The sequence below is a fragment of the Panthera pardus genome, unplaced genomic scaffold, assembly GCF_024362965.1.
Source record: "Panthera pardus isolate Hobbes unplaced genomic scaffold, ASM2436296v1 HiC_scaffold_12, whole genome shotgun sequence".
Taxonomy (NCBI): Eukaryota; Metazoa; Chordata; class Mammalia; order Carnivora; family Felidae; genus Panthera; species Panthera pardus.
Genome location: NW_026526677.1, coordinates 2,068,722 through 2,083,347, shown reverse-complemented (window position 1 = coordinate 2,083,347; position 14,626 = coordinate 2,068,722). Strand labels below are relative to the sequence as shown.

At 68.0% G+C, this 14,626-nt stretch overlaps 1 protein-coding gene across 1 annotated transcript in view; it reads right to left on the bottom strand.

Annotated features, from left to right (window-relative positions):
• KCNQ1 (potassium voltage-gated channel subfamily Q member 1) overlaps positions 1 to 14,626 on the bottom strand; it is a 317,397-nt gene that overhangs the window by 268,085 nt on the left and 34,686 nt on the right. The window contains 1 exon segment of the mRNA XM_053899318.1: positions 4,893 to 4,983. Within this exon segment, the coding sequence (XP_053755293.1) occupies positions 4,893 to 4,983 (91 nt within the window).

Sequence of the window (14,626 nt, the reverse complement as noted above, 5' to 3'; positions counted from 1 at the left end):
TCCCCGGGAAGCGGCCGGCGGGGCTCGGGTCGCACGTGTGCCCGCTCACGGCCCCGGGGCCGGACCCGCAGCGCCGAGATCCCTCCCCAAATGGCTTTTGCAGGCCCTCGAATATGCCTGCTTCAGCAGAACGCTTAATCCCCGGGAGGCCGCCCTGGGGCTTCCTCGCTCCGCCGAGATAACAGCTCGGCCTCCCAACGCCAGGCTTGTGAAAGGGGACGGGGGCAAATGGGCTCCCTGGGAAAGCCCAGCTTCGGGGGACTTTTTTCCACCGTGTCCGCGGCGCGCGGGTCGCCGGGCCCCTCGCACGGAGCCCACGCTCGGCCCCTCCTGGGCTCTCGCCTGCGGTCTGGCTCCCGCTCGCACTCTGGGCCCCGGCCAGCGGTGCCCGCATTTCGCGGACGACAGCGCCACCTGGTGGCCCGCGGCCCCGCCCTCTGCCGGCCACCACCGCTCAGGCCCACTCCCCCCGCCCGCCAGGGGGCTCTTCCTCGGCCCCGGGGTCATCCCCGACCTCACCTCTGCCACTGCCAGGAAGTCCCCCTCCCGTCCTCCCGCCCGCAGGGGCCCGGCGGCTGTAGGCTGCGGGGGCGGGGGTCCCTGCCTGTCCCAGCCCCCAGTACCTGTTGGTCTCCCCTGCCCTTCTCAGGGGGCCCCCTCCCTGGAGAAGCCCTGGGCACCTGTGCGGACCTGGCCCCGCTTCACCCTGCCCCTCCTTCCCGGCCCCGCCAGGGACACGACTCCTATCCGTCCCTGGAGGCTGGGACCGGGCTGCCTCGTTCCCTGGTATATCCCCGGTGCCCGCCACCCCCCGTGGTCAGGGCTCTCCAGTGGCAGCCGGACACAGCCAGTTCAATCCCCCCACCCCCCGACCCGAAGCAATCCGGCTCCATTCGGCCACGGAGCCGGGACGTCCTTGGAAACCCAGCAAGGCCACCAGCGGGCTAAGTCTGAAGCTGCCCTGACCACCCCCTCTATTCCACCGGTGGTGGCGGGGGTCGGGGGGGGGCGGTGCTGAGGCCCAGGACCACACGGCAACTTGCGGGTGTCCTGTGGGGGGGGGGGCTCAAAGGAGGGATGTCCAAATTCTGGGAGCACCATGCTGGGCATGTAGGGAGAGTACCAACACTGGACCCCTGCCCTCAGGCAGTGCACAGTGATGGAAAGCTGCAAACCCACCCACAGATTCCCCGGCACGCTCAGACTGCTGGGAAAGAGCAGGTGCGCCAGGAGAGAGGAGCAGGGAACCCCCAGGTGGCAGGTTCAGGAAGAGTGACAGCCAGCCTGAGGCCCAAAGCTGGACAAGAAGCCGGTCATGTGGCATGCCAGAGAAATAGCAGGCCAAGAGCAGAGCTTGTGCAAAGGCCCCGAGGCAGCAGTGGGGAGAGTCCAAGGGTCAGCAAACAGCACACTGGGGTAGAGGGAGAGAGTGACGTAGAGGGAGGGGGAGAGGGCCTGAATGTGTGGCACTTTGGAGGCCCAGACAGAGGGGCCAGGTTTCTCCTGAATGCAACAGGGAGCTTTGGGAACTGTGAGGCTTGTTTTAGAAGGCACTGCCCACCCCAGAGAGGGCTGCGTGCAGAGAGGGCCCCTGCTGGGACACGAGGGTGGCAGGAGGCAGCGGACACAAGAGGGTGGGGGACAAGGGAGGCCGCAGGGGTCTGTGCCTTCAAACGGGTGGAGGGAAGGTGGGACGCAGTGGGAGTGGGCTCTCCGCTTGGGGGCAGGGCGGCTGCTCGCTGACACACCCGACCCGGGGCCGGAGGAAGGAGCACCCACAAGCCTCCCCCTTCCCAGCCCCTGCTGAGCCCCCGTCCACAGCCGGGGCATCTGCGCATGCAGTTCACACAATGGCCACCAGGTGGCACGCGGGCCTCAAAGATGCTGTGAATGAGGGCGGGCAGGCAGAGGAGATGCCCAGGAGAAATGGAGATGGGGGGGTGCCGGGATGCAAGGGGGGGCAGGTGGGATTCTGGAGGGGCTGTTGGGATGCTGGGGGGCAGCCGAGATGGTGGCGGGCAGCCAGGATGCTGGGGGGCAGCTGGGATGCTGGGGGGCAGGTGGGATTCTGGAGGGGCTTCTGGGATGCTGGGGGGCAGCCGAGATGGTGGGGGGCAGCCGAGATGGTGGCAGGCAGCCGGGATGCTGGGGGGCAGCTGGGATGCTGGGGGGCAGGTGGGATTCTGGAGGGGCTGCTGAGATGCTGGGGGGCAGCTCGGATGCTGGGGGGGCAGGTGGGATTCTGGAGGGGATGCTGCGGGGGCAGGTGGGATTCTGGAGGGGATGCTGGGATGCTGGGGGGGCAGGTGGGATGCTCTGAGCAGCCCCGTGCCATGGAATGAACTATGTGCTCTGAACGGGACAAGCCTTGTCTGGCAGGGAGGTGTTCCTGGGCAAGAGGAGAGTGGAGGCCACACCACACAGGGCCTGAGGCTGCCAGGGGCTGCCCCCACCCTGGGGCCGTCGTCCGTGGGTCTGGTTTCCACGGACAGCGCAAGGCCTGGGGTCCCAGCGACACATCAGGGTGCGGGCCATGACTGCCAGGGTCCCGGTCGGCAGGGCCTGGCAGCTTTGGCAGCCTCCGTCCTGTCCCCCCCACCCCCAGCTGCGCCTGGAGGCCCTGCCTGAGCTCACGAGGACGGGGCAAGTCACCACCTGAACTCAGGGCCCCCAGTTCACACAGCCCGCTGCGTGCAGGGACACCCAGCGTGCCTTCCGCCCACCCAGACTCCAGATGTCATCGGGGCCTCTCAAAACCCAAGAGCAAAGCTCCCGGTACCAGAGTGACTACCCCAAGCCACTCGGGAGGCTTCATGGGCCGAACTGTTTGCTCCCCAAATTCACATGTGGGAGTCCCAACCCCCAAGCACCTTGGAATGTGACTACATTTGGAGATGGGCTCGTTAAGGAGACAATTAGGTAAACTGAGGTAACTGGAATGAGGCCCTGGTCCTGTAAAGTCAGTGTCCTTGTAAGAAGAGACGCCAGAGAGCCCCCACCCTCCGTGTGAGGACACAGAGCGGGCACGCTTGCAAGGGGGAAGGGGGTCCTCGCTGAACAGACCATCCCGGCCCCTGATCTCCGACTTCCGGGCTCCGGGCTGTGGGGGATAAATGCTGTTTAAGCCACACGTCTGGGTGACTTTGCTGCGGCCGCCCCAGGACACTCGGACGTGCTCCGTGCGGCCCAGGACTCATCATGTGATACCCTCAAACACAGAGACATGTCCCACGCTCCCCGCTTTTCCCCAGCTGCTGGCCGCTGGGACCTGAGGCCGCCCAGCGGGAAGGACAGTCCCCACCCTGGGAAGCAGGTGAGAAGCGTCACCCACGTCTCACCTGCAGAGGAGGTGGAACCCCTCCCCCGGCCTGTACCGGGGCCACTGGTGCAGGGCTTCGGGGACATTCCTCTCCAGGACAGTGGCGCCTGACACACTGCCCAGATGCAGGAGGAACCTTCTCCGGGCTGCAGGCCCCAGGGCCTCGGCACGGGCCAGGCCGGCACCTTCGGCTGCTCCCGTGGGTGCCCAGGACCGGGGGAGAGTTCTGTCACCCAAAGGCTGTCAGTGTCACCATCCTGCTTTTGGATGGTGAGCACGTCCCTGCTTTTACACAGGAAAGCGTAACCTATCAGGACGATGAAAACGATACGCTGGGCCAGCGAGTGGTTCCACGGTGCGACCATCTCCACGGACGCGGGAGAGAGCTGCCCGGAGTCAACACCCTCACGTCAGACTCGGAGAAAACCGCCGACCAAGAGAAGACCCACCGCCCGCCAGCCCGAGGCCGGCACCCTTCCTCACGAGAAGCCCCGGGAGCGCGCCCAGCCCGCAAGGCCGGGGGCCCGGCAGCCGCGACGGCCACCACGCCGACCCCCGCTGGGCCCCGCGAGCCACACACGCCTCTGCCGGCCGCGACCCCACATCCAGACAGAGCGCCACCAACAGCTTTCATATGTACAAGGGGGCCGCGAGCGAGCGCGACCTCCAGAAGACACAGAGGAGGAGGCGGCTGTGCCCTGCGCGGTCCGAGCACCCGTCTGTGACGGTAGCCGACAGTGACCACTGTCGCTGTCACCAGGGACAGCCGTCACCGCCGCGGTCTGAAGCCCCCATCGCGAGCCTGTGCGCCTGGCAGACGGGTGCGCGACGGTCGTGGACGGGAGACCTCACCAGACCGAGGAGTCTCCCCACGCTCGTCCCCCAGCTGCCCCCAGACTTCTCCGAACGCTAGGCAGCTGGGCGGCAGAGGTCGCTGGGAAGACGACACGAGCGAGGACAGTCGGCCGCGCAGACGCTACGTCGCGAGATAGGACAGACTTCGGCGCACGGTCACGGAAGCCACGCGGTCCTGGGGGAGAAGTCGGACCAGGGGGATGGAGCAGCAGCGTCTCCAGGCGGGTCCACGCGCCCCCCGGCTCTGGTTTACCATGAAAACGGCACCTCGAGGCAGGGCGGGAAGACGCAGGTCGGCGGACGGGGCCAAGCAGGCGGCCAGAGGCGCGGGGTGGGGCGAGACCCCCAGGGGGCCGGCGTACCGGCCTCAACCCAGGTCAGGAGTCACCCCACCACCCAGGCCACCGGGCAGGCTCGGCAAGCCGTGCGGACAGGTCCTCCTGTCCTCCTTTTCCAGCCCAGCTCGGAACCCCCTCCTCCGGGAAGCCCTCCCAGACCACCAGTCCCAGCCTGACGGCGGTCTTCCTGGCAAGTGTGGGGGTCTCTACGCCTCCGGTCCCCGGCTGCCGGCCGGCAGGGTGGGAAGGACATCGGTCCGGGGTCACCGTGCGGGCGGGAGAGGCCCAGAGCAGCTCACTCCATGCCATGGCCCGCTCGCCTGGCAGACCAGAGCCCCGGCGGCTGGGGCAGCGGTCCAGCCCCTCGCGCGGCTACGTACCATCCAGAAGAGGGTCCCTGTGGCCAGGGCGACGTACTGCTCGATGGTGGACAGCACGCTGAAGATGAGGCAGACCAGGACGATGAGGAAGCTGCAGGGCGGGAAGACACGGCGGTCAGCTCCGCGGCCAGCCCGCCCGCTCCGCCCCCCCCCCCCAGACACAAGCCCAGGCCCGGGGACGGAGGGGCTGCCCGCCACCCCCGCCCAGGGGGGCCACGCCCCTTCCCTCCCCCCGTCTCAGAACTCCAAGTACCACCCAGGCCGAGGCCCACCGGCCGGGGACCAGGCGCACGGAGCGGGGCGCGGTCAGCCGGCCGTAAAGGACGAGGCCCGGGCCCCCGCCACAGCGGGACAGACCCCGAAACACGGGCGTCGAGAAGCCATGCTTACAGACCACGTATCGCGTGACTCCGTTTACGTGAAGTGTCCACCATGGGAGGCCCACGGGCACGGAAGGACGACTGGGGCCAAGTCCCATCTGCGCACGGACCCCGCCGGCCCCCAGGAGGGGACGTCAGGAGGGGCTCACCCCCGAGCTCCTGGGCAGAGGTCACGGGGAGGCCCCCGTGCAGACAGAGCTGCGGCGGAGACTGGGCCGGGGGGTGGGAGCCCGCCTGAGGAGCCGCTCCTGGGACGGCCACCGGGGGTTCTCCACCGAGGGCGGGGGGAACGGGGGACGCCCCCCAAGTGTCGTGCTTCCCCAGCCCCGCTGCGTCCTGAAGGCTAAACGGTCGCTCAGGTGTCGTGACACACACAGTGTGCTTCGTGTCTACTCTGTCCTGTCCCGGGCGGGCCTGCGGGCCCCAGAGACGCTGAGCGAGGTCCCTGCCCTCGGGGGGCTCAGGACCTCCTGCCTCCACGGGGCGGAGACCACGGCTCCGGCCCAGCCCGCTGCCTATGCGTCCCGAGAGCTGGGACACGAGGACCAGGAAGAGAAGGGATCTGACCCGTTTTCTGGGTCAGGGTGCGGGAGCAGGGCGGGGTGCAGAAGAGGCGCCCGCCCCCCGAGGCCACGTCGGCCCCGAGGGACAGTGCCCTGCTTGTGCCGCTGGCCAGGGGCCGGGACCGCGAGCACCGGGGACGTCCTGAGTCTTATCGGTCATCATCCCTGTACCTGCGGCGGCCAGGTGCCCTGGGAACACGGCAGAATGCGGGAGGCCTGCCAGGGCCGCCGTCCAAGACAGCGGGAGGGCTCTCCAGGGCGGGGGGGGGGGGGGCAGGACGCAGGCGGGGAGCTGAGTCGGGGGTGTGCCCAGACTCCCGGGAGGCGCCGTGAACCCACGGCGAGGTCTCTCCAGCCCACCCCGAGGCACCTTTCCACCCTGGGATGCTGCCGGTGAAGGTCAGAATCATTCACGCGGACCACACTGCACACGTGCGCAGAAAGCACGGGCTGTTCCCGGAGCCCTCGGAGCCCCAGCACCAAAGAGCGTGGCCATCGGGCTTACCCTGGGGTCTAAGCCAGAATTCGGGGAGGCCGAAACACAGCAGTGGATCACGGAGAGCGGAGCACGGGCGCCGGGGCTGGGGGGGCGGGGCGTGGGGGTCCGTGTTTCACAGGGACAGAGTTTCTGTTTGGGAAGACGGAAAGCTCTGGAGACGGAATGTGCTTCATGTCCCTGAGCTGTGTACCTGACACGGTTAAGATGATAAATTTTGTGTGTATTTTACCACGATTTTCAAAAAGGAAAGGGAATGACGTTCGTGGGCAGCAGCTGACGGAGGGAGGCTAACAAAGGCTGGCGGTGAGGCAATGACAGGGGTCCGGACCCCCCCCCCGCACCCCCCCAGGCCCCCCCCCCCCCGGCTAGGACAGGACCTTCCAGGCAGATAAACCAAGGGCTCGTCAAGGGACCTCAAGCCCGGGGCCAGACGGGGTTTTGAACATGTGATTCAACAGATTAGGTGCTGACGTTTTAAACCCCAAATCGTATCAGAGACGCTTCAGTTTGTATAAAAGCCGCCCTGGAAGGTTCCAAAGGCCCCGGAACACACGAGGGCAGGTGCCCCGCCGTGGAGCCGATGAGCTCAGTGCCCCGGGCCACGACACCCACCCGACATCGGACTCCCACGGCGGCGGCCTCCGGTCCTGCGTGGCTGTGCCCCGGGTCCCCTTGCGGGCCCAGCCCTTGCGTGGCACTGTTCCCTCTAAACCCCGCGCGGAAGGTGACCCGTCGTCCCACGTGAGGAGGCGGCGGCTTGGGGCGCGGTTCAACGGGTCCTCCAGGGGCTTCCAGGCTGTGGAGCTGGCCCTCCGTCCCGGGACGCCCTGGACATCCCGGAGGGGAGTCACAGCCACTGATGGGACCCCCGAGGCTACGAGCCAGCAGGAGCACGTCAAAGGCCACGGCGACTGTGAGCCCAAGCTGGCCGACCCCAGGGTCCCCCCAGCCCCGGCTTCAGGCCAAGACTGAACCCCCCACTGGGGCATATGGCAGCCACAGACCCCGGGGCAGTAATGCCACATTGTGCGTGGACGCAGCTCAGCCGTGGTGGGGGCTCACCCTGGGCAGGGAGGGGTGGGGCGAGGGGGGCCGTGTCCTTTCCCGGCTTCTGGGGCCCCAGGCATCGCCCTGGGCTGGGGGCTGTGCGGTCACGTGGCCCCTGCTGTTAGTTTCTCGTGCGTGAGGACGCCCGTCACCGCGTGTAGGGCCCGCCCAGGCAGGCGGGATGGCCACGGCCTCTCAGGACACTGAGCTCCGTCCCACGTGCAAAGGTGCTTCTGCGTGAGGTCTCATCCTCATGCTCCAAGGGACCGGACATCTGTGGGGGCCCCCAGCTCGGCCCCTGCACTCATAATGGCCGTTTGCCAAGCCAACAAGTTACTCGTGAGGATAACGACTACGGAAACCCCCGTGAGTTTCTCAAAACTGGCATTAGTACTGGGTTTTTAAAACATAATTCGAAATACATTCAGAGGCTCCTTTTCGCCTTTTCCTTTTTTGTTACTGAGCTGCGTCCGCGAAGGCCCTCTCTCCACGTGAGGTCACGTTCTCGGGTCCCGGGTCGGGACGTGGACACGTCTCCTCGGGGTCCCCCTCGGGCACGCTGCACCGTACGACCCCCTCAGGTCCGGGAGACAAATGAGCAGGAGGGGCAGAGGACAGCCCCCAGGGGAGACCGAGTCCCTCCCTCCCGCCCAGCCCCCCAGGGACACCCGGGCAGCCCCGCCTGTGTCCCCCCACCTCCGCCCGCTGGCTGCCACACCCCAACGTCCACCAGCACGCAGCCACGCCTCCCCGCACCCCCGCACGGCCCCGACCCTGCCACCAGGGACAGTCCGCAGGCTCGTCTCCTTAAAAGGTTTGCCCCGGGGACTCGACCCACAGCCCCAAGGACCACACGACAGGCGGCTGGGCCCGCGGGGGTGTGGCTCCTGGGTCATCGTCTCCCCAAAGGCCCCACTGCACAGACTCCAGACCGCCAGGCAGGAAGCTTACCAGAAGATTAAAACCTGTGTCCCCATCGCTGGGGACCCCAGACACATGGGACCCTCCCGCCTCGCGTTCCAGCCGGGCCCTCACAGGGCGCCTATGCACACAGCACCGGCCCGGGGTCACCACGGCCAGAACCCGCAGCCCAGGCCCCGCCGGTCTCCCCACCTCAGCGGTTCAGTCCCCACTGGGGAGCCGGGCGGCCCTGGGGAGACGCAAAGCCTGCCAGCTCCCTCCCAACTGAAGACCCTCCAGATGAAGCCTGAACTCCAGGCCCATCTTCCAGGGCCACCCCCTGCCCCACAGGCCTGAGCTCCCCTGCAGGGAGGCCTCCAGACACCCCCTCCGGGCCCGTGGCCCCTGCCGCACCCCCATCACAGCACTGACCGCCCCCTGCCTCCCCAGGCGGGGCCCCATCTGAAGGCCCAGCGCGAGGCCTGGTACACAAATGTCTGTTGAACCGACCGAACGCAGCTTTAGGTTCAGGTCAGGGGCTCAGTGAACAGAATGCTCAGTGCCGCCTCCTCCACGCAGGCCTCCAGGGTGTGTCAAGACTTGAGGGCCTCATGCTCCATTCCGTCCCTCCTTGCCCCACCCCCACAGGCTCAGCAGGGCCCTACAGGGCCCCCCGGTGGACCAGGGCGCCACACGGAGGCAGCTCTCCACACACCCAGCCTGCATGTCAACGGTGCCAGGCACAGAGCAGCCTGGGGGTGGGCAGGGGGTGGCTCTGGCATGAGCCCAGAGCAGGCAGGGCCGCCCCAGCTGCTGGGCGCACACGTGGGCAGGAGGCGCGGGGCAAGGGTCCTGAGGCGGCAGGGAGGGCCGCCCCCGGGGACCACAGGAGACACGAGGCCAGCCCAGCGCCCACGCTGCCAGCCCCCCGGCCTTCTCAGAGCCGGACGAGGCACTGCCCCGTGCCCGCTATTCCTGGTGCCCGCGGAGGCTCGGCAAAGCCACCGCGCAGGCGGTGGCAGGCTGGGGTTCGGCCCGCACCCTCTCCTCCCAGCCTCTCCCCGAAACAGGGACGTCACAGGCACACGGGGACACCTGGAGCCCAGGGATGGGGTCGCGCTCTTCTGGGAAGGCCCGTGACAGCTCCGTGCCACAAGGACAGAGAATCTGTCCCCCTTGAGATGGGGGGACGAAGAGGGGCTACTCATCCCGCTGGCCCCGCTCAGAACCCCGACCACCAGGCACAGAAACGGGGCTCCCTGGCCGGAGGCACTTCAGGCCTATCTTGGCCGACCCCCAGACACACTGCTGCACCCCCGGAGGTGGTGACGGTGGGAGACCCAGCTGCCCCCACACTGGCCGTGTGTCCGGACGGCCCCGCGGGGCCGTGAGGACCCGAGCCGACGGCTGTGCTCATGTCCCTTCGCTGCCCACACCCGCCGCAGTGCAGAGACCTCGAGTGTGCGAGGGGGGCATGGGGTCTCCCACTGTCACCCCGTGAAGGGCCACGCCGACTGGGGGTGGCTTGGGGGCAGAGACTCTGGCTGTGAGCTTAACCGTGCCACCCAAGCTGTCATTCAAAGCCTTCGGGGGGCCCTAGGGGGCTGCTCAGGGGTCTCCCCGGTGTGCGTGCGTGTGTGCACGTGTGACTCAGAGGCACGTACACGACCAGGGCACACGGCAGCCACGTCCCAACGTCGGGCCGCGGGTGACTGAGCTGGGAGCCTCCGGCCCCGGGCCGGCGCCCATCAGACAACACGGACACCCACCCACGGAGCTGAGACCCACATCCTCTCCTCTGTCAGGACCCCCCAGCAGCCCCCCATGTGCCCGGTGGGTCTGAGGCCCCAGCACGGAGGGCGGGCGGCCATGAGCTGCATAAAGCCTGCTTCCTCCTGTCCACTCCAGTCCTCACGGGAAGCCTGAGAAGCAGGGCTATCTCTCATCACAGGAGGAGGGGAGCTCAGAGAGGGCGAGAAATGGCCCACAGTCACACAGCACCAAAGCCAGCGAGAACAGGGCTCCAGCGCAGGCCTCCTTCCACCCAGCCTCAGGGGTCAGCCAGCGGTGGGAACCCCAGGCCCTCCTCAGTCGTCCTTCCGGGAGCTGCGTGTGGCCCGGGCAGAGGGAGGACAGACCCCGGATGGTAAGTCACAGCCGTCGCCGCAGCCACACCGGGCACACGGCACGGGGTAGGTGGGGAGCTGGCAGGCGCTCAGCCCTGGACACCCACCTGAGGCAGCCACCCGCAGGGCGGGAGGGCCGTCCGGGGCCCAGGGAGGCACAGGCACTGAGCCTGGCTGCCTGTGATGGAAACCCCTCTTTAAACCTTTTTTTTTTTTTTAACTGTTTATTCATTTTTGAAACAGAGAAACAGAGCACGAGTGGGGGAGGGGCAGAGAGCGAGGGAGACACAGAATCCGAAGCGGGCTCCAGGCTCCGAGCTGTCAGCACAGAGCCCCGCGTGGGGCTCGAACCCACGAACCGCGAGATCATGACCCGAGCCGAAGTCGGACGCTTAACCGACTGAGCCCCCAGGCGCCCTGATAAGAAGCCCCTCTCAGCACCTACTTAGAAGGTGTGGGGAGAGTAAACCCAAGCGAGCTCACCCACAGGGGCCGCGTCTGCTCCCATGAGCTCACTCACCATCTTCCCCAGGGAGGGGTCCCATCCTGGACTCACCTGTGCCCACTCTGCACCCCAGCCACCCCCCGTCTCGGGAGGTCCTCGTCCTGGGGACGGCCAGCCCCTGCAGGCCTCCCGGGGCAGGGGGGACCTCCCCTCCTCCCATCTGGGGCAAGAAGGGCAACGGGGGGCGCTGGCCTGGGGCAGCGTGCGGACGATGACACCCCAGAGCGAGCGCGTAAGGGGCCCTGCCCTCCTTCCAGCAGTCGAGGCCGTGCCCAGGACTCCCAGGATGCCTCCGCCCAGGTTCAAGAAAGAGAAAGGTGGGGCAGAAGGAGGGACGTTGATCCTAGAGCTTCGGACAGCCAGGTCAACACGACCCCACCATTGCCAGGAGGGCATGGGATTCCCAGGCTCCTTCCTGCTGGGGAAGTCCCTCCTTGTGTCCAGCCTAAGTCTTTCTTGCTGTAGTTTAGTTTCCAGATGAAGGAACCTCCAACCCCACTGTGGAGGCTTTGGTCCCACTCCAGGGGACACGAGGGGCCCGTGGAAACAGCCACGTGTGACGTGAGCCTCAGTTTCCCCACTGGGAAGTAGGGAAGGGACACATCAAGGATGCCCCCTGCACATACTCAGCAAAAGGTTTCCTGGGCCATGACTGCCATCAGATTGGCCTGTATCCTGTCGGCTTGAGCCCCCGGAGCCGGGACCGCGGGGGTGCACGGGGATGCTGCCGGCCTCACAAGTGAGTCAAGAACCACCAGCAGACCCTGAAGGGGAAGGAGGCTTTCCCAGGTGTCGCCAAGGGGCCGGGGCACTGCCCTCCTTTCGCATCAGCTGGCCGGGCACACACTCCCCGGGGGGCAGGGACCTCACTGGACTTGACATGAGCAGGTGGGGCTTCCTTCCAGCTGGATATACCCCTTTCTCCCCCGAAACCCCTCCCTCTCTCATTCCCCTTGGAAGGGGTGATCGGGGAGGGCTTCTCCGAGGCAGGGACCTGGTCCTGGCAGAGGTAGGGAGAGGCAGGTGCCAGGCCAGAGGAGAACACGACCCCCAGGGAGACAGCAAAGAATCCAGGAAGCGGGCAGGGTGAGGCCAGGAAGCGGCCCCAGATTCCGGGTACTGGAGAAGGCCCCCCAGGATTCGCTGTCTCTTCCGAAACAGATGCCTGCGGACCCCTGAACCCGACAGGGGGGCCTCGGGCGGGGCCACCTGGGCCACGCCCTGGGGAGCGGTCCCAGACCACCAGGGCTCTGTGGCTCCGAGGAGCTGCCCAGCACTTTGAGGAGAGGGCGGGTGGATGCCCTCACTGCCAGGTCCTGTCTGCAGCTGGCACCACTGCCCGCCCCTCAGAAGGGCCCTGCCTTCCCGCCTGGGCCCGTGCAGTCCAGGAACCTCTCCGGGCCGAGGCCCTCATTGGTCACGTGGACACCAGAGGGTGACCCGGCAGGCGCAGTCCAGGAACCTTTCCAGAACGAGGCCCCTCGTCCGTCATGCAGACACCAGAGGGTGACCCAGCAGGGGGCAGCAGCCTACGGTCACTGACGAGAAGGACAGCGGTAAGAGCCGGGGGGTTCCTGTGCGGCCGACCCGGCTCCATCAACAACACCAGAGTGTTTCCCGGACCCCCGACTGAGGCAGCGAGTTAGGTATTAGGACGTCCATCTCTCAGGCGGGAAAACAGAGGCTTGGAAATGCCGAAGCCTGGGGTTCCCCCAAAAGGAGCAAAGGCAGTGCGGGGGAGGGGGTAGCCCTGTGCTCCCTCTGGGGCCGTGGCTCCGTCCTGTGAAAGGCCTGAACACGGGGTCTGGGAGAGAATCCCAGCGGGCCCTCCTTCTCTAGAGGAGGAATCAGGCCCAGCGAGGTCAGGCCGGCCCAGACCACACAGCGAAATCCCTTCCTGGGGAACGGCACAGGGGCCCCTCTCCGTAGAGGGGCACCATGTGCCGGGGACGGGTCAGCTCACCGCCCACAGGGCCGGAAAGACCCCGTGACATGCTTCACCCTCCAGCCCTGGCCCCCCAGCCCAGACCCGAGTAGTCCAAGGGCAGCTCTTGAGGGGTCACCCATACTGTCCTCGGGGCCAAGCCCCCCACCCTCCTTCCCCGCCCTCCCCAAAGCCCTGACCCCGTGTCTTAGAGACAGAGGCCCTCCGAGAGGCCGGAAAGCCCTCGTGGGCAGCCTCTAACCCAAGATGGGGCCCACCCAACCTCTGGCCTGGCCCACCCGATCCCTCGAGGCCAGAGACGGCCAGCTGCGTGACCCCCACCCCCCACCCCACAGACACGGGACGCCCACATGCCCACTGGCCTCAGCGCACACCCCACCCGCACCCCCTCTGGGGTCCCCCTAATCCCAGTCGGCTGGCACTGGGGAGGCCCTGGCCCGGGGAGCAATGTCCCCCAGAGTCCTCCTGTCCTGTGGGGCCCGCCCACGGCCCAGGTTCCCCGGACAGGACAGGACGCTGACTCCTCAGAAGGCCCGGGGGTGGGCAGGGCCAGGGCGACCCCGCTTCAGGGAGGGAGCAGGGTGAGGGCCCTGGAGCCCGGCCACAGCCTCCTCCTTCCCTAGAGGCCCCCAGGGGGGCCTGTCCCCTGTACCTGCAGAGCAGGAAAGCCTCTGCTGACGAAACAAGACAGGACTGCCCGTGGGGGGAGCGGGAGCCCGGCGCACACAGCCCGGGGCGGGCCTCCTGAATGGGGCCCTTCACCCGGGCCTCCCCGGGCCGGCCCTGCCCCCACACGAAGCTCTCAGCCGGGCACAGCGCCTCGCCAGCCTGCCGCTGTGGTGTGGGAGGTGCCAGAAAGGAACGGGCGGACCCCAGAGGGCACCCCCGGGGACCCGGGCGTGGCCCAGCCCCAGGCCCCGGGAGAGAGACCGGTCGGGCAAGGCTGCATGCGAGCTCTCCTACAGAGCGCCCAGAAGCCTGTGGGAGGCAGGGATGAGGGGGGTGAGGTAGGCATGGAGGGGTGAGGCAAGGATGTGGGGTGATTTCAGCAGGAAGGTGGTGGGGTGGGGGAGACCGGGAAGTTGATGGGGTGAGGCAGGGATGTGTGTGGAGGGGAGGCAGGGAGGCAGGGATGCAGGGGGAGGGGGCGCGAGGCGGGGACGCGTGGTGGGGGGAAGCAGGGATTCAGGGGCAGGGAGGTTGGGGGTGGGAGACAGATGCGGTTTTCCTGACTGCCCATCGTGGGGACCTCCCTGCTGTGGACACATCTGCCCGGCCGGCGTCCGCACCCCCGGCCAAGGCACGGTGGGAACAGGCGGTCACCGAGGCCCGCGGGCCCCCTGACCGACAGCTGCGGCCCAGAGCCCACCCCGTGCCCTCCCCAGCACAGGAGCCCCAGCCCATCGCTCTGGGGATGGCGTCCACACCGCATCGGAGGGTCCGGGGCGTGCCGTTCACAAAGCCCACCCCCCCCGCCTGCCGTGGGCCCGGCCCGGCCCTCCAGGCTGGCCCCACGGGACGCTGCAGCAGGGGGGCCCGGAGGGTGAGCGCGTGCCCGGGGCCCTGGGCGCGGCAGGGGCAGGGGGGCGGCACAGCCAGCCGCACCTCCAGCCCCTCAGCTGCTCCTGTCCCGGGGGCAGGGGCCCCGCGTGGGCTCAGCAAGGGGGACACGAGTCCCGTGTCACCCGGCAACCACCCAGGGCCCAGCCGCGAGGGGCAGGCGTGAGGCGCGTGGCGGGGTGCCTCCCGCCGCCGCCCCGGACGAGATG